The sequence below is a fragment of the Dromiciops gliroides genome, chromosome 2 (genome assembly GCF_019393635.1).
Source record: "Dromiciops gliroides isolate mDroGli1 chromosome 2, mDroGli1.pri, whole genome shotgun sequence".
Classification (NCBI taxonomy): domain Eukaryota; kingdom Metazoa; phylum Chordata; class Mammalia; order Microbiotheria; family Microbiotheriidae; genus Dromiciops; species Dromiciops gliroides.
Window position 1 is genome coordinate 312,349,460 of NC_057862.1, and position 25,508 is coordinate 312,374,967.

The 25,508-nt window shown below is 41.3% G+C and overlaps 1 protein-coding gene across 4 annotated transcripts in view; it reads left to right on the plus strand.

Annotated features, from left to right (window-relative positions):
* Positions 1–19,714, plus strand: part of ARHGAP26 (Rho GTPase activating protein 26) — a 518,996-nt gene extending 499,282 nt beyond the window's left edge. For 3 of the 4 annotated variants that reach the window (XM_043983687.1, XM_043983688.1, XM_043983689.1), the window contains 2 exons: positions 1,306–1,397; positions 14,127–19,714. In XM_043983687.1, the coding sequence (XP_043839622.1) occupies positions 1,306–1,397; positions 14,127–14,215 (181 nt within the window). In that variant the 3' untranslated portion in view covers positions 14,216–19,714. Of the gene's footprint in view, positions 1–1,305; positions 1,398–9,969; positions 10,024–14,126 lie in introns of all 4 variants that reach the window. The other variant, XM_043983690.1, reaches the window with a different exon arrangement.
* Positions 19,715–25,508: the final 5,794 nt, after the last annotated feature.

The window sequence follows — 25,508 nt, forward strand, 5'->3', positions numbered from 1 at the left end:
CTCCACCCCTTTCATCCAGGTCTCTTCCTTTCCCAAGGAAGAAGCTGGCTTTAGACTTTAAAAGAAGAAATATAGATACAGTTATCCCTGAAATGTCCCTCCCCTGCCTAAGTACTGTTTCTGGGACTGCCCATCATCAGCTCAAGCTGACTTCTGCCACTGAAAACCAAAGCAACTATTAACATTGGGTCCTGGATTCAGTTTATCCACCTGTAGGCACAAGGTAGTATAGATGTGTGTGAATGTCAGTGTGGAAACCCTCAAATAAATAAGTGGAAAATACATTCGAGCCCTCTGCTGATTCTGTAGTGTAGGTTTGAGTTGTCACCAGTAATAATATCTCATTCTCCATAATGAGCTCCCAGAACAGACTCTTTTAAGTGTTTTGGCAATTAATGGACCAATTTTTGTAAGGAAGATGAGATCTTTTGTACGTGTCACTTACCCAACTGACCCCAAACAATTAATTCTCCCCCTCCCAAAGGGAGTCTCTTGGAGTTGGTCATCAGTCATGAAGCATTGTTTGGGTACAATTGTAATGCCCTACAACAGAAATTCACAAAAGGCCTTAAAGGAATTGGTGTGTATCCTCAAAGTACTTGACCTTGGGAGACAGTTATTAAATACATGTCTTTAATAACAAGCACAACAAAACCATGTACATGGGGGCAATGCCCTCTGGCATCTTTTTTCTCCAGCAGATCTTAAACACCTTCTCTCCTTACCCCCACCTCCCCATGAATATTTTTTTTAAATAACACATGAGGGGGCCCACGTCAACCTGGGTGTCCTAAGTGGAGACCCAGATTTTCTGGAATTTCTTCTTTCTGACTCATGAAACATTCCCCAATTTCAACAACAGCCTCTCCCGATGATACCCTGCAGTAGAGCCTGTTGAAGCTTCCCAGACCCTGCCTTCCCACTCCCAAGACCACCTTCAGGTTCTTGTAGGGCCGGGCCCATTTGACACTCTTTACTATTTGTTTCTCAGGGTAACCTTCAGTGTGGCACAGGGCAGCCCTAGAGGAAGAATGGTACCTCAGAAAGCATTGCCTTGGAATATTTCTCATTTTTCTTCTCTGAGCTGTGCAATTTCTCCATCTCGTGTCCTGACACCTGGTAGTTTTCTCATGTCTTCCAGTGAGAAAGGGACAGAGACAAGTAGATGGCTACTAAGGAGAAAAGGGCAGAGGGGGATGTAATATCTTGGGTTTCTTGGAGGTTGGTTTTTGTTTGTTTGTTTGTCTCACTTAAGGGTTTTGCTTTGTATGTGGAGACCCACTAAATCACCTCCTGTTTTCACAGCTCACCATTCCGGAAAGCAAAAGCCTTGTATGCCTGCAAGGCTGAACATGACTCAGAGCTCTCATTCACGGCAGGCACTGTCTTCGATAATGGTAAGTGTTTCATTCCTCCACAGGAATAGATGGGAAAAAAACCCTTCACACCCTTTTAGAGGCCCCACACAAATGGTCAGAGATATATAAAGAAAGTGGCCGAGTCCCACTTATTTGTATTTTTTCATGACATAACATTTGTGGCCAGGGTGATTGGGTGTGGAGAAGTACTGAGTCAAAAAACCCATCACCAGCTAGCAGATGGGGCCATCCTTCCTCCCTCACTGTTTCTGAAAGCACGGAGTGAGAGTTTGGAAAGAGAGAGATGGAGACAAAGGAAGTGGATGACAGAGATCAGGGGAGTGGTTCAGAGCATGGGATCGGTTATTTGGGGCCTAGAGTCTCAACTCTTGCTGTAGTGACCTGGGGCTAGTCAGGTCCTCCCTGCATCTCAGGTTCAAGGTTGTGCAGTCTTGAACAAAACAGGCAGGGCAAATTCTCAGCATACCATGGCATTAAGTAGAGTCCAGGAGCAACAGGATCCAGTAGCAGTTACTCTGTTGACCCCTTCTTTATCTCCAGGAAATGTTGCATGTTCTTGGGGGGGGGGGGATAAGTATTTATGTAGTGCTTACTTTGGGCCAGGCACTGTGGGCTAAATGCTTTTTACAAATATTACTTCATTTGGTCTTTGCAACAAACCTTTGAGGAAACTTAAGGCAAACAGGTGAAGTGACTTGCCTAGGGTCACACCACTAGTAAGTATCCGAAGCCAGATTTGAACTTGGTCTTCCCAACTCCAGGTGCAGTGCTCTATCTACTATCCCTCCTGTGTTCCTTGAAGACCCAGCTAAAATCTCACCTTCCACTTGAAGTCTTTCCTGGTCCCACTTAATGCTAACACCTTAGCTCTGTCCATTATCTCCATTTCATCCTGTCTGTACATAGTCATTTGCTTGTTGTCCATCCCATTAGACTGTGACCCTCTAGAAAAAGAACTGTCTTAGGCCTTTCTCTGTATCCCCAGGGCCTAGCATGGTTGCTTAGCATAGCGTAGGTGCTTAATAAATGCATGTTAAATGAATAACAAGACCCTGTCCTGACTCTGCTTGCCACTCCATCTTGTCACCGCTAAGTCAAGCTTACCTTCAGAAAGTCAGTAAAAGTGAGGTGCTAAGAGACAACATGGAGAACTGAGTGCTGATTAGAGCCTTAGGCCAGGAGGTGGGGGGGTGGGGTGGGTGGCTTTCAGGAAAAGATAGAATCTGCTTTGATCTGAGCCCTGCCTTTCTGGGCTAGCCTTCAAACTGGCTTGGGCTGCCTAGCTTTCTGACTCGTAGCTTCCCTTTTCAGAAGATGTCCCATCCAGGCTTCCCCCCAAACCTTGTTGCTTTGGTGCTTCTTTTTGTTCTCTTTCTTTTGAAAGAACATATCATAAAGGCACAAACCCCAGGAATGCAAAGCCCATCTGAGAGCAGAACCAGTCTGGCCTTCGGCAGGGGCTTTTCTGGCCCTGCCAGACAGTCAGGTTCTCTGGGAATGTTGAAGTCTCTCCAAGTGTGGGCTGTCTGAAGCTGTTCAATTGACAAGTGTTAACCATATTAATCCACGCAGGGGCCTGGTAGCGTAAAGTGACCTTCAGGAGAAATGGACTCAAAAGTTGGATTGCACCGGGCCACCAGGCTTTCAGTGGCTATACAGGAAGGAGGACAGGGCCTCTGCATATAGATTAACAGGGAGATTTGAGAGATTGCTGAATTTACAAGTAGATCCAGAGTTTAAAGGTCCATTTACTCCAAGTCACAGCACACAAGGGCGAGGGGCCCTGCTGGGGCCAATTTTGTCTTTTTTTTTTTTTTTTAACTTCAACTAGGTCTTTTACACCAGTAAAACAAAGTGACCCTGGGGCAGCTAGGTGGTGCAGTGGATAGAGCACCAGCCCTGGAGTCAGGAGTACCTGGGTTCAAATCCGGCCTCAGACACTTAACACTTACTAGCTGTGTGACCCTGGGCAAGTCACTTAACCCCAATTGCCTCACTAAAAATAACAACAACAACAAAAACCAAACCAAAGTGACCCTAATACTCAGGACTGTATCATTTAGCCCACACAGATGAGGGAATATGTGTCTTATCATTATTTTATTTTCTGAAATGTAAACATACACCACAAGCAAGCCATTTGGGCACAAAAATCTACACCAGGGATTGATAACACTCACATACTCATGGTCAGAATGCTGTACCCTATCTCCCAGTATCCCTCAGGCCTGAGGACAGGCCTGTGTCTTTCTGCAGTGGCAGAACAATAACATCTTATGATGGAAAAGACGCAGGAGAGGGCTGTTTGAGCTAGTCACAGGTCTTATCCGGGAAGCCTACCAGCTGCCAGATTAAAAGTAGGGTTCATCAGCAAGCTTCATTCAACCATCAGAGGCAGTGAAGCTTACTAAAATTCCTCTAGGAGGCAAAGGGATAAAGTAAACAAACCTCTAAGAAGAAACTTCTCCTGTTGGCTAAGCCACAGTTGAAGAAAAGACTGATAAGATATGGATCTGCCTTTCAAACCAATCTAACTGCTTCTGTTGAATTGTATTCTCAGAAGAGTTAAGTGTCCCCCCCCTTTTTTTTAACCTGTCATAACCTTTACCCCCTCAAATCAGAGAATTTTACAACTGTAAGTTGCCTTAGAAGTCTTCTTCTTCTTCTTCTTCTTCTTCTTCTTCTTCTTCTTCTTCTTCTTCTTCTTCTTCTTCTTCTTCTTCTTCTTCTTCTTCTTCTTCTTCTTCTTCTTCTTCTTCTTCTTCTTCTTCTTCTTCTTCTTCTTCTTCTTCTTCTTCTTCTTCTTCTTCTTCTTCTTCTTCTTCTTCTTCTTCTTCTTCTTCTTCTTCTTCTTCTTCTTCTTCTTCTTCTTCTTCTTCTTCTTCGAGGCAATTGGGGTTAAGTGACTTGCCCAGGGTCACACAGCTAGTAAGTGTTAAGTGTCTGAGACCGGATTTGAACTCAGGTACTCCTGAATCCAGGGCCGGTGTTCTTTCTACTGTACCACCTAGCTGCCCCTTTAGAAGTCTTCTGATCCAGTTCTCTCATCTTCTGATGAAGAAACCTGGGCTCGGGGAAATTAAATGATTTGCCTTTGGTCACCAAGCTAATAAGTGTCAAAGCCAAATGTCAGACTCCTTCTACTACATCCAAGTCCAGTGGACTTTTCTACCACATTATCCTAGAGAGATCAGGCATCAAAAAAGGAAGGGAATGTATTCATTTGTTAGGCAGGGAGGGTCTTTTCCCTTAAACCAGGCTATAACAATTTGCTGCTAAAAATAATAAGGGCTGGTTAGGTTGGATTCTATAAGTAGATTAAAATCAGATAGAAATAATCCCTCTTTCCTTGAATCTCTCAAGCCACTCTGTTTGACCTGTCCTGTGTACTTAATCATTTTTTAACCTAATATTATACTTATTTGTGTACTTCTTTCTTTCCCCTATTTCTCTCCTCCCTGCCCCTGATGGCCCTTCCCCTACACACACACCTGATTGTAAACTCCTTGAAGGTAAGTACTGGGTCAGTTTTCATCCCAAGAAAATGTCTCTATGGCTGGTTTCAGTTTTACATGCATATGTGGTTTCCTTCCCATAACCAAACAAACAGAACGAGTTAGGTAGAAAAAGAGGGAGTGAAAATTTGAGGGGAAAGTCTCTGATTTCACAATAATTACTCCAAAAGGCTTTGGATTTCCAGGGTGCCTGGCTTTGAATCCAGTCATTGCTCTGTCAGCTTTTGAACTTTGTGCAGGGAGGGAGTAGATGGGCAATACTCAGAAACTAACTACAGTGTCAGCCTTTGCAAATCTACTCGGAAACTGTCCACTTCACCGGGTGCACCTCAGATGATAACTGGAAAGAGAAACGATCCACTTTCTTGGGAACGCTATTCATTCTTAAGCAAGACGATTAGTGATACCTGGAAAAAAATCATGTGGCATTCAATAAAATTAGGTTCTTGGGATACTTTTATCAAGACCTGAGATCAGCAGGATGCATTGACTCCCTCAGTGTGAAACAACAGCAAGAAAACAACTACACACATTTTTTCCCCCATGGCAAAAAACCAGGGGCCATTGATTGCCTGAGCACTGTGACTTCAGTGTACTATCTCAGGATGTAGAGTCAGGATCGTTCAGTCTGCCAAAGGTCCTGCTGCCATGCCAGCTGGTGCCCCCTTGCCCGTGGGCCATCCAGTAATGATGAGTCTTACATTATGGAAGGCGTTGGTATGTGGGGGGTAAAGGGGGGAGTAATATTTATTCCCTTCTACTATGTACTAAGTACTTTTAAAAATATATTTTTAGGGGGCAGCTAGATGGCTCAGTGGTAAAGCACCGGCCCTGGATTCAGGAGTACCTGAGTTCAAATCCGGCCTTGGACACTTGACACTTACTAGCTGTGTGACCCTGGGCAAGTCACTTAACCCTCATTGCCCTGCCAAATATATATATATTTTTTTTCTTTTTTTTTAAATATCCTGTCATTTGACCTCACAGAAACCCTGTGAGGTCAGTGAGATTATTAGCCCCTTTTTATAGTTGAGGAAACTCAGATTAAGTAGCTTGCATAGGGTTTCAAATATTCCACCTCTCTGAGGCCAGATTTAAAATTTAGGTCTTCCTGCCTGTAAACCCAGTGTTCTCTATTCACTGTCCAATCAGCTGTCTTGACAGGTATACAGTGGAAGGAGCACAGGCCTTGGAGTGAGAAGCGTTCAAGTCCTAGCCAGGATGCTTACTCATCATATGTCTGTGGGCAAATCACTTAGCCTTTGAGCCTCAGTTCCATCATCTGTAAAATGATACTTTTTGTTGTTCAATTGATCAGTCATTTCTGATCCCATTTGGGGTTTTCTTGGCAAAGATACTGAAGTGGTTTGCCATTCTCCAGAGGATTAAGGCAAAGAGGGTTAAGTGACTTGCCCAGGATCACACAGCTAGTAAGCATCTGAAGCTGGATTTGAATTCTAGGCCCAGCACTCTATCCACTGAGCCACCTAGCTGCCTCCAAAAGTGATGCTCAAAGGGTAGTTTGGAAGAAAAGTCACTCTGTGAAACTGGAAAATGCCTCTTCAGTGCTTGATTGGCAAGAGCATTGACATTGATGGGATCGTGGCTCCCTTTGGGTCTTCCTACTTTAAGGCCCATGAATTTCAACTTGGACAGACTTCAAGAGATAGTGGAACATAGAAGGGCTTAGTTTGTTGTGGTATGTGGGCTCACGAAAAATCAGATATGACTGAATAACAGCAACAACACTTTAAGGCCCAACTCAGGGATTCTCTCTCCCAGTCCTCCTCAGTCAGAAATGATCTCTCTTTCTTTGAATCATTCATAGATTTAGAGTTGGAAAGGACCTTGAAGGTCATCAGGCATAAAGCCCTCATTTTAATTTGGCCCAGAGAGGTTAAGTGATTTTCCTGAGATCACACAGGTAGTCAGAGTCAGATGGAGGACCCAAGCCAAGTCCTCTGACTCCAGATCCATTGTTCTTTCCACAATAGCACACTTCCTAGAGAAAAGTGTTCTCTTATTTAACTTGTTCTGTTGGAGTGGGAGAGGCCAGGAAGAAAATCTGCACAGCACCTTCTTCCATCTAGTAAGCACGCCATAGCTGTTCGTTGAGTTGGACCTATACATCGATGCGTGGTGTTTGTTTGGAAGTGTGGCAGGAGCTGTCGTCAGGGTGTCACTGTCAGCCTTCTGCATGCCATTGTACATTGTACATTTGCTGTGCTGGAGAGCTGCCCAAGGTTATGCCTCATGTGCATAAATAGAATCCTCCCTCCCTTAGACTTCGTTTCAATTCGTTAAGTGTTTATTGGGTATCTCTGAGGTGCAGAACTAAAAACAATGGATGCTCTTGTTTGTACACTCTGTGCTTCATCCAAACTGTTCCCATATCTCACCCTGCCTTCTCCCTCTTTGTGTTTTCTTGCTCACTGCCCTCCATCTACCCCTCTTCCAGACCCTGTAGTCTCAACCGCCTGATTTTAATCCTTCTCCCATTTCAGGGTTGCTTTGTGAAAATGTAAAATGCCCATCACGCTTGGATGACTTCGGTTCATAGATTTAGAGCTTTTTCCATCTTCGTGGTTGGCAGGAACCTCAACATTGATGGGATCATGGCTTTCTTTGGATCTTCCTACTTTAAGGCCCAACCCAGGGATCATCTCCTCTGGCATATGAATGAATGAATGAATGAATGAATGAATGAATGAATGAATGAATGAATGAATGAATATAGGATCTTCCCTGATCCTTCTCAGTTAGAAATGATCTCTTTCTTTGAAAAGGTCTCAGGCCACCTGTCCTATGCATATAATCATTTTTTTTCTAACCTGATATTATAGTTATTTGTGTACATCTCATCTTCCCTTCCCCATTTCCCTACTAAATATAAACCCTGTGAGGTGAGAACAGTGTCACTTTTCATTTTTGTGGTCCAGGGTTCAAATGTTGATTACTACCTGTGGGGCACTGGGAAATTCCCTTAAACTTTTCTGATGTTTCCTTATCTATAAAATGAGGGGAATTAGGTAAGGCAGCTAGTTGGTCCAGTGGGCCTAGAGTCATGAAGGCTTGTGCTCAGATATGGTCTCATATACTCAACTACTTGTATGACTCTGGGCAAGTCATTCTGCCTCAGTTTCCTCAACTGTAAAATGGGGATGATGCTAATAATAGCTCCTCTGTTGCAGGTTTTGGTGGCACATAGTAGATACTTAGTAAAATTTTGTCTCTTTCCTTATTTTTTTATTTTTCAAACTTAATGTTAAAAATAATGTTATTTTGGGGCAGCTAAGTGGCACAGTGGATAAAGCACTGGCCCTGGATTCAGGAGGACCTGAGTTCAAATCCGGCCTCAGACACTTGACACGTACTAGCCATATGACCCTGGGCAAATCACTTAACCCTCACTGCCTGGCCAAAAAACAAAATTAAATTAGATAATGATTTTTTAATTAGGATTTTTTTTCCTTCCAAAAACCATGTTTTAGTTTTATCAATTCAGTGGTGTTTTTTTCACTTACATTTATTAATTTTCAGAATTACTATTTTTGTTTTTATTGGGTATTTAGAGCTGTGGCTTTTAGGGGTTTGTTAATTTGCATGCTCGATTCATTGATCTGTTCTAAGTTTGAATTCTTCAAGTGCCCTTATTAAGAGACATCTTTTATTGTGTTGTGGTTGATAAGGATGTATTTAATATTTCTGCTTTTTGCATTTGTGTATAAGGTTTTTTGTCTTAGATCATGGTCAGTTTTTGCAAGCATGCCATGAACAACTGAGAAATATGTATTCTCTTTTGAATTGCCCTCATGGAAAAAAAAAATAGAATTTAAAAGAGGGGAAAAGCTAAGCAGGACTAACCAAACATCAACTAAGTCTAACACTACATACAGTGTTCCACGCTCATAGTCCCCAACCTGTACAAAGAAGGGAAGGAAGCACTTTTTCCCCCCATCCCTTCTTTGGGAATAGTTTCATTTATAATTATACAACATGAAAGGGGTAGGGACAGAAGACACGACATTGTATTTCTAGTTATATAGTTGTCATTGTGTCCTCAGCAATCATTTATTAACCACCTACTATTTGCAAGGTACTGTTCTAAGGTTTGGGGGTTCAGTGGCAAAAACCAAAAAGTTGTTGTGCACCAGGGGGTTAAAATTTCTCTTCTCTCTAGAAGTTTCTCCTTTCTTTTTCTTAACACCCTTGCAATTGAAGGCCCTCTTCCTCCTTCCATTGAAAAATTCAGAATTAATCTTTATATCCTAGTATTAGAATCTCCCTGACCCTATCTTGTTGGCTTCAACTTCTCGGTAGACAAGGAAGATCCATTTTTATTTGTGACATCACAGTCAATCTCTATGGAAACCATTGTGAGAATGAAAAGCTATTAACTCCGGCAGCATCTTCTACTGGAAACCTTTCCTAGCTCCCTCCCCAACTAGAACCTAAGACTACCTCCCATCTAATCTGTACTGATCTTGTATGTACTGAGTTTATCTTCAGTTTCTTTTGTATCCTAATCACTTAGCACAGTATGCCAAACATAAGTGCATAATAAATTATTTTGCTTGACTGACTGTATTAAAACTAGGATAACAATTTATATAGATTAACCATCTGCACTCATAGAACTGAGGAGTTTGGTTGGGGCAGGTAGGTGGCTCAGTGAATAGAGCACTGGGCCTAGAGTCAGGAAGACCTGAATTCAAATCCAACTTCAAACATTTCATAGCTGTGTAACCCTGGGCAAATCACTTAATCTCTGCTTGCCTTAATTTACTCACCTGCAAAATGGGAATCACAGTAGCACCTAACTCCCAAGGTTGCTGTCAGAATTAAATGAGATAATACTTGTAAAGTGCTTAGCACAATGCCTGTCCCACGATAAGTGCTTAATAAATGCTTGTTCCCCTTCCCCCCAGATAAGGCAATACCCAAGAACAGCCTAAGAGCAATGCTCATAAATAACTAAGTGCTAAAATGAATGAAAAAGATACAACTGAAAATGACATTCTCAGAACTATAAAGGAACTTTGGAGGTCATCTTGTCCAATTCCCTTATTTTACAGATGAGGAAATGAGACCCAGTGAAAAGAAGCAACTTGCCCAAGGTCACACAGCTAGTAAGTGACAAAACCAGGACTGAGTGCCAGATCTCCTGGCTCCCAGGCCAACGTACTTACCCCTCTGCTGCCACTGCTGCTCTAAGTGTTGTAAGAGTTCAGAAAAGGAAGAGGGGAAGACGGATTGGAATTGCAAGGGACAGTTCCACGAAGTAGGCAGGACTTGAAGGATAATAACATGAATAACTAACATTCATACAGTGCTTACTCTGTGCCAGACACTCTGCTAAGCACTTTTACGATTATTTCCTTTGATTGTCAGGAAACTAAGGCAGACAGAAGTTAAGTGACTTGCCCAGAGTCACACAGCTAATGTGTCTGAGGCTGGATTTGAATTCCAATTTAGATAAAGGATGGGGAAAGAGCGGGAGTAGCAAGATGTAGGAATATTAGTGTAACACCACTCCTACCCCCCCCCCCCCGGCCCCCTTTGCAGGATGTTACCATCCAAGATGGCACCCGTTGAAGAATCATCATAGTTCATCTAGTACTGGTGCCAGTGAATCAGCTTTGAACCAGGCATTTGCATGGCTCTTGCTAGTCATTTCAGCTCCCTTATGATTATTATTAATTGCCTCTCAGCTCTGCCTTCCTGCTACTTCCCAAGCTCTTCTATTACTATAGTTTCTCTAGGCTGCCACTACATTAGCAGTAAGGTCTTTGAATAGCTCCTCAATATGGAGGTTGGCTTGAAATAAGTGGGTTCAGGCAGCATCGTGTGATTTAAAAAAAAAAAAAAAGTCCTGAATTGAACCCTGGATTGAATCTTGGTTTTGAAAATTAACTTCCTCTGTAGGACTTTAGATAATTAGTTGTTCTCATTTAAAATGAGGGGAGCAGATTCTGGGTCACATGCTAGGTAAAGAAGGCTGTCCTGTAGCTGAGTTCTCTCTCCTCTTTAGGTAATGTAGAGCTTCTGAGCTCTGCTTAGAGCCATGTGCTCTCTTAGAAATATGGCGCTGGCCGGGGGGGGGGGGGAGGGGGTTGGTTTGGGTTATATGCCATGCGGTCAACTCTTTACTAGCATTTAATATGATTTAATAAATGTTTACTACCTAAAAAATAAAATGAGAGGAGTGAACTAGATGATTTCCAACTCTACAGTCCTAAGACCTTGGGTCTGAACAAAAAATCTTGTTGGGGATTTTTTCATTTGAGAGCTTAGGGTTTCCTGAATTTGGGGTTGGACCTAGGACCTTCCCAGATTTTGATGGTTAAAAGTCATGTAAAAGATGAAAACTGCCTTATACTACCAGTTGGGCTAGGTACTTGAGTTATCAGGAAGAATCTGGCATCTAGATTTGTGTTTCTTTCTAAGTTGTAATGGTATTGACCTCGGAGGAAGTTTTTTCAGTTGCCAGATGCTGTATTGTAGTAGAGAGAGGTATGGATTGGATTTGTGTATCTTCTTCATTGAAGCTTCGGATAACAAGAGATTATTTAATTAGGTTCAAGCCTTCCTGGTAAATTCCCTTAAACTATTAAATGTAAGTGCTACTAAGTGCATGGGCCCTGTGTTGGGGAGTGGTGAAAGCACCAAAAAAGTTTGGGTTTTTTTATTTTAGAGGTTTAGTGTTTTCTTTATTGTTTAATGTTTTCTTAAAGTTATTTTTTTTCCTACTTCCTCTTTCTAGATACTGACAAAGGTCCAAAGCCCAGCAGCTACTTTGGAGCCTTTCCCAGAGTTCAGTATCTGAGCATTGTGCAAGGGAATTGATGGCAAAGTCGCCAGAGGAAGGAGATAGAGGCGAAAGCTTTGACCCTCTCTCTTCCAGAGAGGAATTTAGGTCTGGAAAGGGCCTGGGGAATTTTGATCTTATAAATCTGGGTGCAGCTCCACCTCTTTTTTCTGTCCACATTTTTTTTTTCTTGTCTTCTTTCTGTGTTTCTACATTCTGTCCTCTCACCAAGCCCAAGCCAGGTTTATATGGTAGCTCTAGGGTGGAAGTAGTTTTCTAAAACAAGTACAGGAAGTCACTTAATTAGCCTGGGGAGGGGAGTAGGGGAAACTTAATTCTCTCAAAACAATCTCAGAAAATTAGAGTTTCCCTGATAGACAAGAAATGAATGCCCTTGCTCCCTCCCCAGAGTGAGGCTTATACAATCAGTGCTGAAACATCAATATCCCCTTCACAGTCCTTCCTTCCTTCTTTCCTTCCTCCAGCTTTTGGCTACTCTGCAAATTCAACAAGGCTTATATAAGCCTTTCATCACCACAATGGTTTCCAAGGAGACTGATTGTGATGTCACAAATGAGACTGTATCTTCTCTGCCTGTTGAAAAGTCAAAGCCAACTCAATAAGATCAGGGAAGGTTGTGACCCTGAGATAGAAAGACTAATTCTGAACTTTGCTTTGGAAGAAGGAAGAGGAGGGGCTTTCAGTTTGTGAGGCTGCCAGGAAAAGGAAGGAAAGGAGGAACTTCCAGAGAGCAGATGAAACTTCAAGGACAGCAGGGACTCTTATTTTTGCATTTGCGTTCTCAATCCCCTAGCATAGTGACTTGGGTGCTTAATAAATGCTTGTTGAGGATACAGTGACAACAATGTAAATGGCAACAACAGAAACTAACTCATGTGTGTGATTATAATGACCAAGTTTGGCCCCAAAGAAGAGATGAAAAAATGTACTTTCTTTCCCTTCTTTGCAGGGGAGGGGGTAGTGATGGGTAGAACATTATATGTACTATCAGACTCATTAAATGAGTTGCTTAGTTCCATTAAACTTTTTTTTTCTTTTGGCTGTCTGGGTAGGAAAGGGGTTAACACAGACATATAATGTTTAAAAGTAGTTCAATAAAAATTAATTGAATTAAATGAAGTTCAAAAAGGAAGAGGAAGTATACCAAGGTAGAGCACCAGAAGGGAAATTGACATTAGAGGTAAGAATTAAGAGAAAAATGAAATACACAGCTAGGAAGGAAACCATGTAACTGTATCCAGACTAGTTGTTAGGGTTCATTTCTATAAGTGATTCAGTACTTACCCCAAAGAAAGAATTGATCCCCATTTCATTCGGTAAATCTTAGAATGACAAGTGTCTCAAAAGTCTTAGTGCGGGGTTTAAGCTACTTATGATTAATAAAGTTTGTTAAAGCTAGAAGAGACGAAACCTACACCAAGACTTTTGGAACACCTTTCATAAATATCATCCTTCCAAACTTCTCCTAACTTCTTTGGAAATATTGGTGGTGCTATGTACAAGAAAAACACTCCGGTTCAGAAACTGAGAATCATCTTTCACTGGCCCTGAGCCCTCACATCAATTTGCCAGTCCCTACAGGGTCTTCCCCCATAGTACTGCTTGCATTTGTTTCTTCTCCACTTACCCCACCACCATCCTACTTCAGGCCCCTTTCCTTTTGTCTACAATAATCTAACCAATTGTTCAGTCATCTTCATCATCTCATTTGGGATTTTCTTGGCAGAGATACTGAAGTACTTTGCCATTTCCTTTGCCAGTTCATTTTACAGTTGAGGAGACTGGAGCAAACAGGGTTAAATGACTTGCCCAAGGTCACACAGCTAATCAAATGTCTGAGGCCAGAGTTGAACTTGGGAAGATGAGTCTTCCTAAGTCCAGGCCTGACACTCTATCCACTGTGCCATCTAGCTGCCCTAATCTAACAAAGAATCTCCTAATTAATCTTCCTGTCCCCATATTCTTCTGTGGCAGGTCCACTTAAAAAAATATTTTGTTAAAATCATTTTATAGTGAACTTAACCAACAGAAACATTCTGATATACAAAAGAAGAAAATCAAATTCCTCTCTTGGGTACTTTGTCTTTTGCTTCTGATTATTAACAGTTTTCCTTTGGATTGCAAGTTCCTTGAGGTCAGAATGTTTAGTTTTTCATTTCAGTGTCCCCAGTGCCAAATCCAATGCCTTGCACATGAAAACTGCTTAATGAAAGTCTGAATTGGATTGTGATACCTGTCATTATATTATAAGCTCATTACAGACAATGTCTTGTTTCTCTGTATAGCTGTCTCTGCACCTAGTACAGTGTATTTGGGCACAGTGAGTCCTTGACAAATGTTTATTGGGGGAATTGAACTATTAATGTTATCTCTTTTTCTTTTTCCTTTCCCTTCTTTCCACAGTTCATCCATCTCAGGAGCCTGGCTGGTTAGAGGGAACTCTTAATGGGAAGACAGGATTAATCCCCGAGAACTATGTTGAGTTTCTCTAACTTTGGACACCCGAACAATACTGCTGAATGTTACATGGTATCCATGACAACTGCTGATCAGGGTGCAATAGATCATTTCTCTCAGCCTCGGAGAAATGCAGGGCGATGGACTCTTTTTCCTCTCTGTCAAAATGAATGTTTCTGTGAATCCTAGTGTCCCTGTCTCTATCATCATCTCAGCTGATGGCGCAGCAGTGCTTCAAGTGGTGGAATCAGATGAGCCCAGGAGAACAGCTGGGTTCTGATATGTTAGTGGAAGACTTGCATCATGGCCATTTTCTCATGAATGCTTCAAGCAGAAAAGATTCATTTCCATTCTGGAGGAATCCGAGTACAGAACTCTAAGATGGAGGCAATAAGTTGTCCCAGAGATTCAGGAGGGGTGAGGGGAAGGAGACTGACTGACCAGGAGAGGGGTCTCTCCCTCTCTCTGAAGGTGGGGTGGGCTTCTGCTTTTGTTTACAGTAAGCTCTTTCTTCATTCCATGAGACCCACTCTGCTTCCCAGGCAAGCTGCTCTGTCTGATCTTGGGGTGGGAAGGGGTTAAGGCATTGTTTACATAATTTCAAACCACTCACCATTTCTGTAGCAGCTGTTTGCCCATCCTCAGCAGAACTCAGTCCAATCTTCTCACAGGAGGGAGCACACACCCCCTCCAGCAAAGGCCTATCTCTTCAACTGAGGGCTATGATCACCTGGTAACCACGGCAACTTGGCCTGCTGCAAAACAAACAAAAAAAACCACCCACAATCTCTAAAACACTTTTTTTTTTTTTTTGCCTTTAGCTCTTTTCCTTCAGCCCCTGGGCATTGGTATCTTTTCCTAATGATTTTAAAGGACTACTTCATAGTGGAACAAGGAACTAGAATGGTCTCCTTGGGGCTAGCATGACAGCAGCTGGCAGCTCACCCCTTTCTGGATGAGCAATACCAGTGTATATTTGGAGCAAACCCTTATAGAACATTTTTGAGATTAGATTGCAGCTAAGGCAAAACACTTGTGGTGGATTCGACTGGCAGTTCCTCTCTGGACAACAAGATGCTTCTCCTGGAAGATGAATTATTCCCTTTGTCTTTCTGCTTGCCCCATATCCTGCCCATCCAACCCCTTGTGTGCTTTAATCAGAACTTGCACCCTTTCTCCCTCTCCTCAGACTCTTGCTTATCAAATTTGCCTGACCAAGTCTTGAGCTTCCATTTTGGAGGGAATGGGCCTAGTCCAGTTCCCTATTCTTTCTCAAGGATATCCTATTCTTACCAGTGTGGCCAATGATGCTACATCTGCTCACTGCCATTAGTATAAAGTAAATTGTTTTTTTCAGTCCACATGAGTTCCTCTAGCAAACTGTGATTCTAAAGGACATCACTCCTCCCCCTACCCACCCCCCCCCTCAAAAAAAAGAGTGAAAGAAATGGTTTCTTGAGAATGATATTCTCTTTGCAAGGAAGGGTTGAGTGCTTGGGAGAATCCTTGTGGGCAAAGATTGTCTTGTGAGTGAGTTAAGGTAGGAAGGAAGGAGCCAGAGTGGGACTGTTTTCTGGTTCAGATTGAAGTGTTATGGGTAAAAAGCTTTACAACTTCCTTTGAACAATATCTCATTGGCTGAGACACCCAGAAAAGAAAAATGCTAAGTTTCCTGACCACCCTTTTGGAACAAGCACATTTGTACTGAGGAGAATTGCCTTGAGTCCTACGACTCTTGTGGAATTAACTTCAAAGAAAGAAATGAAACTTGAGTTGGTGAATTTGTGTATTTTACTTTTTTATTGAAGAAATTAACTTGTAAATAGAGAAATTTGAATACTCTATGGTAAAGTTTTATATTTGATATTTTAAGCTGAGCTATAGTGAGTGAGCTACTTGACCCTTGTAAAGCTTGAGTGGCAGAGAAGGGAAGAAGAGGAGACCTTAGCCAGTATAGCCCTGACAAAATCTGAGTTAGCCCCAGCTGCTCATTTAGTTGATGGAAATTGATTTTGCTCACTTTCATCGATCCAGAAATATTAACTAGTTCTTGCCCAAGCCTTGGTGTTGGAGTAAGAGGAAAGGAAGGAGGAGCTTAAGTAAATAAAAACTCCCACTGAGTGATTGATCAGCTTCTAGAGCAATGAGGTAGGAGAGGCAGGAGCATGTTTCAATGGCCAGTAGGCATAGGGAAAGAGATGGGGATTTTTTTATTGGTATTCTTGTGGGGGTAGCGCCTGACACTTACCACATATGGAGGAGATGTGACAGCTTCTGGGATCTTTATCCCTTTCCTTTCCCCTACATCTTCTAAGATTCACTAGTTCTAAAATCCTCATTGGCTTGGAAGGGTCTAGCCTTATTGATGGTTTCAGGCCAGGTGTTTCCTTTTTGTCCCCAGTTAACGTGACTTTCCCCCTTGTCATTATGTCACAGCACAAGAACCCAGTCAAGGACTACTAAGAACACTGCTGTAGAATAAACAGAACTAGAATTCTGCATAGGCAGAAAGAAAGGGCTTGAAGAGGGTGTTGGCATTAACCCAAAGAGATGGTCCATATGCATAAGTCAGTGTATTCCTTGGGGGATGAGGAGGAGGGAGGGATTTCCCAAAGAAGGGACAGTTATTTTTCAAGAGTAAACAATTTCCAGTTGTGTGTGTGTGTGTGTGTGTGTGTGTGTGTGTGAATGAATAGAAAGAACCAAACCAAGGATTTAGGCTGTTTAAATAGCAATGGACCCAGTCAGACCTAAGTGTATGTAAGCTGTGTGCACTGATCAAGAGAAATGATGGGCCCTGACTAGAGAAAGTTTCCCCCTTTGCCCTCCTGTGGTCCAAAGCATTTTCCCTTGGAAGCTTACCCTTCAGTCCACAGCAGGGAGCCTTGCTTTGGAGCCAAAGGGAAATAGAGCTGCTGTCCTTGGGATTTTTCAGGCTTACGCCCTTCCCTTGCTAGGCTACTCTAGGCCAGTGACAGATGGTTCTATGTTTTCTGCTTTTCTAGGCAGCCTCTTCATGCCTATTAGCTCCAGACCAGGTTTTTAAAAACCCAAAATACTCTGGATAGGAGCCAGGTAGAAGAAAGACATTTTCCTTCTACCCTTGGTCTTTAATATTTCCATTACTGATCCACACCCCCAATTCTCAGTCTCTCAGCTTGACTAGAAATGTGGTGGCAGAGGATGGGATGATAACTGGTGAATGTTTACCTGAATTCACCCTGGAACCTGACACTTTTTGTAAAGCCAGAAGGACCCTTTATTTTGGTCAAAGTGAAGACCTTCTAGATGGCTACCCAGACCTGAAGAACATGGCCAGCTAGCATACCTCCCAGCATCCATACCATCCCAGGTCAACTGTTCTATCAGCTATTTTTTTTTCCAAATCTCCAGAGATAGCAGTTATAAAGCCCGGCCTCCTTGTTTACCTCTTCAGTGAAAGTGTTCTTCCTTATCTCTTACCAAATTCTCATTTCAGTGTTGGTCCACATTTTGCTTGGTGCTCCACAGACACTGAAAACAAATGACACATTTGTGGCTATATGACCTTGCCAAAGATCATTCTGGGCATTTACCTAGAACTACTTGTGACAGTGCCCAGGGAAGAAAGAACTCTAACCCCTCTCTAAATCATAACAGTCCTGATTTGTAGAGCTTCAGGTCACCCAGAAGTTCATTACCTTTGGGGGCCTCTACTTTCAAAAAAGTTTTGATCACTGAATACTATGAAACATCCATTAGACAGTTGTATATAAGCTACACTGGGAAGGCCAGTTCCTCCTAAAGCCATACAATTTAACACAGGCCTAAAATGTGTCTGAAAAACAACTATGTTGTGGCCAGAAAAGTAGCCAGTATTAAAATTTGCTGCTTGATTAAAAAAAAAATTGTTACCAATATGTTCCACTTTAGGGAGTTAACCGTTATCTCTGGATAACTTTCCTATAATCAGTTACTTTGACAGTTCTGCCCCAAACTCACCAGCAGTCAGCAGCTGTTGGGGCAATTCATACCCTGTGCTGGTGTTTAAAAATTCCTCATATGCTGAGATGTGTTTGGCAGCCACACTGATCCCCTGTTAAGGCCCAACTATTCCCTGCTTTTAGAATAAAAATAACAGTAGCAGTGAAATGAACCTTATAGACTACCTGTGATAAGACCCCAAAGGATTATAATTAGCTTCTTTTATACCTACAATTCTGGTTTCGAGAGCTTCCAAATATGGGGTGAACAGGCACTTACAAAATGCAAATGCCCCAAGACCAAGCAGTAGAATGAGGAGATACCTAACACCCCTCTTTGAGAGTCCCTCTCCATGGCTGTGTACATCACAATGCTTTTACCAAATGGGGAATGTGATGTGATAACAGCTTTGGAAGTTGAGCTGGGCCCCAGAACAGTGTTGAATGCCCAGGAGACAACAGTTCAAAACCCCTGTGTGTAATGACTTTAGTATCATTCCCATAGTCAAAAATCTCCACAATGTTCCCATTTGAGAACCGGAGTATTAGAATAAAAATAGAGAAATTAGCAGGATATCACAGCATATACACTACTCAGACCATGGTCCGGAAGTGTTAGGTGATGGTACCTACTGTTTCCACCTTGTTATACAAAGACTAAAGGCACCTTTCTCGGTCATTTAAATGCCCATCCTCACAGGCTCATCACATCCAGGGTTAGTTCTATACCTGTGAAATGGAAAGATCTGAAAATTCAATATGTATATGTATGAGTATGTGTTTGTGTATATATATATATATATATATATATGTGCAAAACATGTATTTACATATATAGCTATATAGACAGACACCCATAAGCAGACCTACAGAAGCCTGCAGTCACTGAGCCATTGTAGATTTAAAGATTCAGGGGTTAGGAAATAGGTTAGAGAGGCAAGTTGACTCTAAAAAATGATCCAAGATGTAAATTAAGTGCCATTTTAAAACTTTGTTCATATTTATAAGATGTTTACCATCTACAGCCATGTTCTTTATTAACTTAATCAAAATTACATTGAAAAATCATACATTGATTGTGGTAACTGGCTCTCAGCTGCTGTGTTCAGAAGCATTCTCAAAGATGTTGATGTTTCAGCAAAGATTATGCATGTTTAATTTGTTATTTAGGCTCCTTTCAAGTGTGCTATAAAGTGCTGTGATATAATAAATATTAATAAAGTACTTAAAAATGGCACCTTAATGTTAAAAAAATTACACTATATAAATAATGCACTATCTTAAATTTCAACTCAGTATTTGGTATCGACTGGTGCGTAGAATCCAATACAGTAATTACAAAGTAATTTGTGGTTAGAGTGCAACTCACCCCACACACAGACCCAAGATTTTGTTTCGTTTTGCCATGTGTGAGCTTTTTTAAAAATGTGCTATTGCTTTATTTGATTGCAACTATGGAGACCAAGCAACTTCTGTCCATGTGGCCTTTGAGACTTTGCTTATGTTTGGTCAGTTTGTGTGACAATCCCTGTGAAAGGTGTGGAAGTTTGATTTCAAATTAAATGACTTTTCCATCTGGTGTCATGTCTGTTTCTTGGGACTTGGATCATATATATATCCCAATCAATATAGAAAAGGACACTATGTTTATCCTAAACTTTTTGAGCCATTTCAATTAGTTTTCACACTGGACAATCTGACTTTGAAGTTAGACATCTAGACTTGAAAGGGACCTTGGAAGTCACTGGGTCCAGTCTCATCATTTTACTACTAATACCACTACTAATAATAACAAGAAGAATAATGATGGCATTTGAATGGTGCTTTTACGTTTGTGAGGCAATATAATGTTCATTATATCACTTGATTCCCACAAGGGACCCAGAGGGGTTAAATGACTCCCATGGTCATATAGCATGTAATAGCCTTAAGAATCTTGATCTTTTAACTCCAAATCCATTCTCCTCTTTACTATACAATATTGCATCTAGTTGAATCCACCAGTAGAAATCCCCTCTGCATCCTCTGACAAGCACTTAAAGACCTCCACTGAGAAAGAACTTAACATCTTCCAAGGCAGCCCATTCTACTTTTGGACATGTCTAATTGTTTCTCTGTCCCCATACCCCTTCCTTTTACTTCTTCCATGTGATCAAATGGAACATCTCTAATTCCTCATTCCACAAGGCAGCCCTTCCAATACTTGGAAACAGTTCTCATGCCCCACTCTCTAATACCCCAAACTCTCTTCAATGCTGAAATACCCTCAGTTCCTTCAAACTTTCTTTATATGCCATGAAAGCTAGTTCCTGTGTGATAAAAGAAATGATTTGGGTTACCCTCTGCTCCTAAAGAACCATCGATACTAAAGATGACCTTTCTCCCTGTTATTTGGCATTCTAGAAATGCCCACAATAGCAATAAAACAGGAGAAAGGCATAGACAGTGACTAAAAGGAGGAATGTATCCCCATGTGCAAGCCATGAGATAGAATCTGAGATGATTAAGAGCTTCAGGAACATGATTCACTATAAATTAATGAAAATTTTGAGCATTTCCCTTTGTAGCAACAACAAAATCCAAGAAGAAATAATATGAATTCTAAATATTAAAATGTATATCAATCTACCAAGAAATATTCAAAGCCTATAAAAATACAATTATATCCATTAAAGACAAAAACATCAAAGAATTGGTAGGACATTCATTGCTCATGGTTGAATTTCATAAAAATGGGATTACTCAAATCAATTTATAGATTTGGTGTTACACCAATAAAACTGTCAAGAAGGTAATTTGTAGAGCTAGACAAAATGGTGGCAAAATTCATTTGGAACAGTATGAAATCTAGAATTTCAAGGGAAACAAGGCATGGGGAGTAGTAAAAATGAAGGAGGAATAACATTTCCAGACTTCAATTAATTATAAACTAGTAATCAGTGAAACTGATATCAGCATATGATTTTTTGGTTTTGTTGGGTTGTTTGTTTGGTTTTTTTTTGGCAGTGCCATGATGGGTAAGTGATTTCCCCAAGGTCACACAGCTAGTAAGTGTCAAGTGTCTGAGGCCTCATTTGAACTCAGGTCCTCTTGAATCCAGGGCCAGTGCTTTCTTCACCGTGCCACCTAGCTGCCTAATGCTTATGTGTTAAAAAATAGAAAAGTTGGTCATAAGACATCAGAATTTGAGAATTGGAAGAGGTCTTAATGGTCATCTAATTCAACTTGACCTGGAAGGAATTTCCATCATAACATACAAGTTGATCATCCAGGTGCCACTTGAAAACCTTCAAGAAAGGGGAAGTCCACCACCTCAGGACAGTTCATTCTGCTTTTGAATAACTCAATTTTTTGGAAGGTTTTCCTGGCATTGGAGAGAATGGATTTAGTTGTTCTTCCACATGATAGTATTCAAGTATTTGACAGGCTATTAGGTCTCTTCAGAGTCTTCATGTTCAAATAGTCCTATTTCCTTCAACCAACTAGAGAAGCAAGAATCAGAATCTAAACTAACTAAGGTTTGTTCAACCCAAGCACATAAATTACTTCGGAGAAGAATGCCCTACTCAAGAACTATTGAGAAAACTGGAAAGCAATTTGGCAGAAACTGGGTTTAGACCATCATCTTATGACATAAGTCACAATAAGTTCAAAATTGAACATGTGACCTGAACACTAAGGATCATACTATGAAAACCATAAGAGAACAATGTCATGGATTCACTCATAGCCTAGGTTAGGAGGACACATGAAGAAAGCCAAGTGGACAAATAGACCCTTACTTTCTCTTCATTCAGGGTCTGATCAAGTTCTGATAGCTTAAAATTCCTAAAATACTATGTTTTTTAGTCCTAACATATTAGTATTAGTAGGAAACACTGGATTTCTACAAGAAGACATGCTCTGAGGACTTCCCTGGCAATCCTGTAGAGAGTGAAGGTCAGATGCTGACCAGCAGCTGGATGAGGGTGGGGGAAAGGGGTCTTCTGCCAAATTAAATGAGTTTTCTGATATGTGTCCATTGTAAATTTCTAATAAGCATGATATGTCAGGGTCCTTTGAATGCTCATCTTCCTCTACTGGCTTCTCAGGGATTGTTGCCAATGCTCAAGGTTGTAGCTAGGGTCCAAATGAAGGGGGAAAAAAGATCACAGAAGAGGAAAGGGGTTCATTTTGATTCCGTGAAATCGGAAACCTACAGAAAATCACTCCATGTAGGATAGGAAGGGAAACTCAATTGAGGGGGGGAAATCCTTGTCATTTATAGAGAATTAACACAAAAATATAAGACCAAAAGCTATTCCCCAGTGGATATATGGCCAAAAGATATAAACAACTTCTTAAACGATTAATTGTAAATTATTAATCATGTAAAAGATTAGGAAAAGCTATTAATAAGACAAATGCAAATGAAAACTTGGGTTTCCTTCAACACCTAGAAAATTGGTTGAGATGACAACGGATGGGAGTCACTTTTGGAGGGGATGTGAAAGACAGGCACAGTAATACATTGTGGGTAGATGTATTAATCCAACCATTCTGTAAAGCAATTTATAATTATCCTAAGAAAGTTACTAAAATGTCCGTGCCCTCTAACCCAGAGATCCCACTTCAAGACTATCCAAAGGAGATCAAAAGCAGAATGGTCTCATATACAATAAAATATTCATAGCCCACTTTTCATGGGCTCATTGAACTAGAAACCAAGTAGATGCCCATCAATTCAGAAAGGGCTGAAGGAAATGTAGCACATGAATGTTATAAAATATTACTGTGCACATGTGAGAAGATATGAAGTTAATTTTTAATGGAGATAATATCCACATCGTAAAATAATAATAATGGATGTTTCTTTACAGTTTCAAAGTGCTTTATAAACTAAGACATAATAGAGCTCAAGTACAAGATTCTAAAGGACCTACTCATCATTTAGAATGCTATTTCTGGGAAGAAATGTTTCTGGCATTCGAATAAGGTAGGACAAAAGTAGACAGGCTTGGGGGGCAGCTGGGTGGCACCAGCCCTGGTTTCAGGAGGACCTGAGTTCAAATCCAGCCTCAGACACTTGACACTTACTAGCTGTGTGACCCTGGGCAAGTCACTTAATCCTCATTGCCCCCCACAAACACACACACACAAAAAGTAGACAGGCTTGTGAGATGATCACCGTAAGTGTCCAAGCAAAGCTTAGATGGCTGCTTGTGAATATTGTAGAAGAGATCCCCATATCAAATGGAAGCATAAACTGTGTAACTTCTAAGGTCAGAAGCCTAATTTTGATGAAAATACCTGAAAATGGGTTCCTTGTGTGCCAAAATGATTTCCAGGAGGCCTAGTTCCATAGGAAATGTAAAGCTTTGTTAATGCCAATTCTGCAAATCGATCAGGACATAGCATGATTAGAAAATTTCCCCTTGAGTAAAAGCCCTTTACTCAGCTATTTGAAGTTATTGGTACTTCTATTCACAATTCATTCTCAGATGCCCACACACCTCTCCAAGACAGTGCTAGGGACTCTAGCCACAATTTCACACTATGGCAACAATCCCTGAGAGGCCAGTAGGGATGAACATTTAGGGGACTCTGATATGTCCTGTTTATTAGAAATTTACATTGGACACATTTCAGAAAACTCAGAGTTTGGAAGAGGACCCCTTCCCCCACCCTCGTTCAGCTGCTGGTCAATGTCTGACCTTTGCTTTCTACACGATTGCCAGGGAAGTCCCCAGAGTGTGTCTTTTGTAGGAATTCAGAGTTTTCTACTAATGCTCTAATATGCTTGAACTCAAAAACATAGCATTTTGTGGCATTTTAAGCTACCAGAGCTTGATCAGACTCTGAATGAAGAAAGAGAAGGTAATGGTCTGTCAAAAATTTGGGCAAGAAGCCCATAGAAGGACTGATGGAAAAGAAGATTTGTGTTATGAAAATGTCCTTATGATTGAAGAAAAGTCATAGAAATTTTAGGCTCAGTGGTGCCTTAGAAGTGATTCAACATAACCCAGTTATCTTACAGATGGGGAACTACAGAATTGAAATAACTCACCCAAGGTTACACAGCTAGCAAAAAGCAAAGTAGGGGGGCAGCTGGGTGGCACAGTGGATAGAGCACCAGCCCTGAATTCAGGAGGGCCTGAGTTCAAATCCGGCCTCAGACATTTGACACTTACTAGCCGTGTGACCCTGGGCAAGTCACTTAACCCCAATTGCCTCACCAAAAAAAAAAAAAAAAGCAAAGTAGGAATTTGAACTCAAATCTGACTCAAAATCCAGGACTTTGCATCCTATTTCTTATGCACCACCCAGTCTCTGAAAGGAGTCATAGGGGGGTTTTAGGCCCACAAAAAAATCTTCAATGTAGTAAGAAGTACTAAAGAGATTTTAGTCATTTCTGGATATGGGAAACACTCATGGCCTGGCATCCCAAAGTTCCAGTCAGAATCCCCAAAGCTCCAGCACATGGCACCAATAGTGACAGGTGTCCTGTAACATAGCTTTGTCATCTATCTCTTATTTTGCTCATCACAGTGAGAGCTTCCTAGCAGGAATACGCAAAAACGACTGGGTCACCAATGAATGACTTCTTAGCTTTGCTTTGTTTATTGCTAGCCAGTATTTACAGTCTTAATTTAGGTTTCTCCTACCAAAAAACACATTTTTTGTCAATTTCTTCCTTTTTTAATGTCTATGCTCTTCCTGACAAAATCACTTTGAGGACCAGGTATGGAAGAATATTAGGTACAATGTGACAGGAACAAACTTCTCCAATCCAAACAGCTATGGAATGAACATATGAAATCTAGGTAGGAAAATCCAGTGTGGGGGTATGGGATATTTTTCCCCTTTTGATCCCCAAGCATCAGCAAAGTTATTACTTTAGATGAGGGAGAGAGAGGGAGAGAGCGGGGGTGGAGAGGGGAGGAGAGAGGAGAAGAGGTGGGGAGAGAGGGAGACAGGGAGACAGGGAGACCTTGAAGGATAGAAAGGAGTTTTATAGGCCTGGGCCTTATATGAACAACTCGGTAGATCAAAATCTGGGAGCTATCCACAAAAAGGCCCTTGTTGATTTCCTTTGTCAGAATTCCAAAGCATCAGTATGCCATTTTGACAGGGCACCCTGGTGGTAAGTTGCAATAAACAGAGACAGTCAATCATGCCTAATTATAATGTTAAAATGGGGCCCCCATGTAGCTGGGGTACACACACACAAAAAGCCTCCCAGAGCACAAAGATATTCGCACACCCAGGGGCCGCACCCAGACCTGCTAAACTGTCCCAGAATGTGAGACAGATAAACTGAAGTGTCAGGGAGTTCAGACTTTAGTCCTGGTTTTGGGTGGGGCAACATAGTTGGAGGCCTGGACAA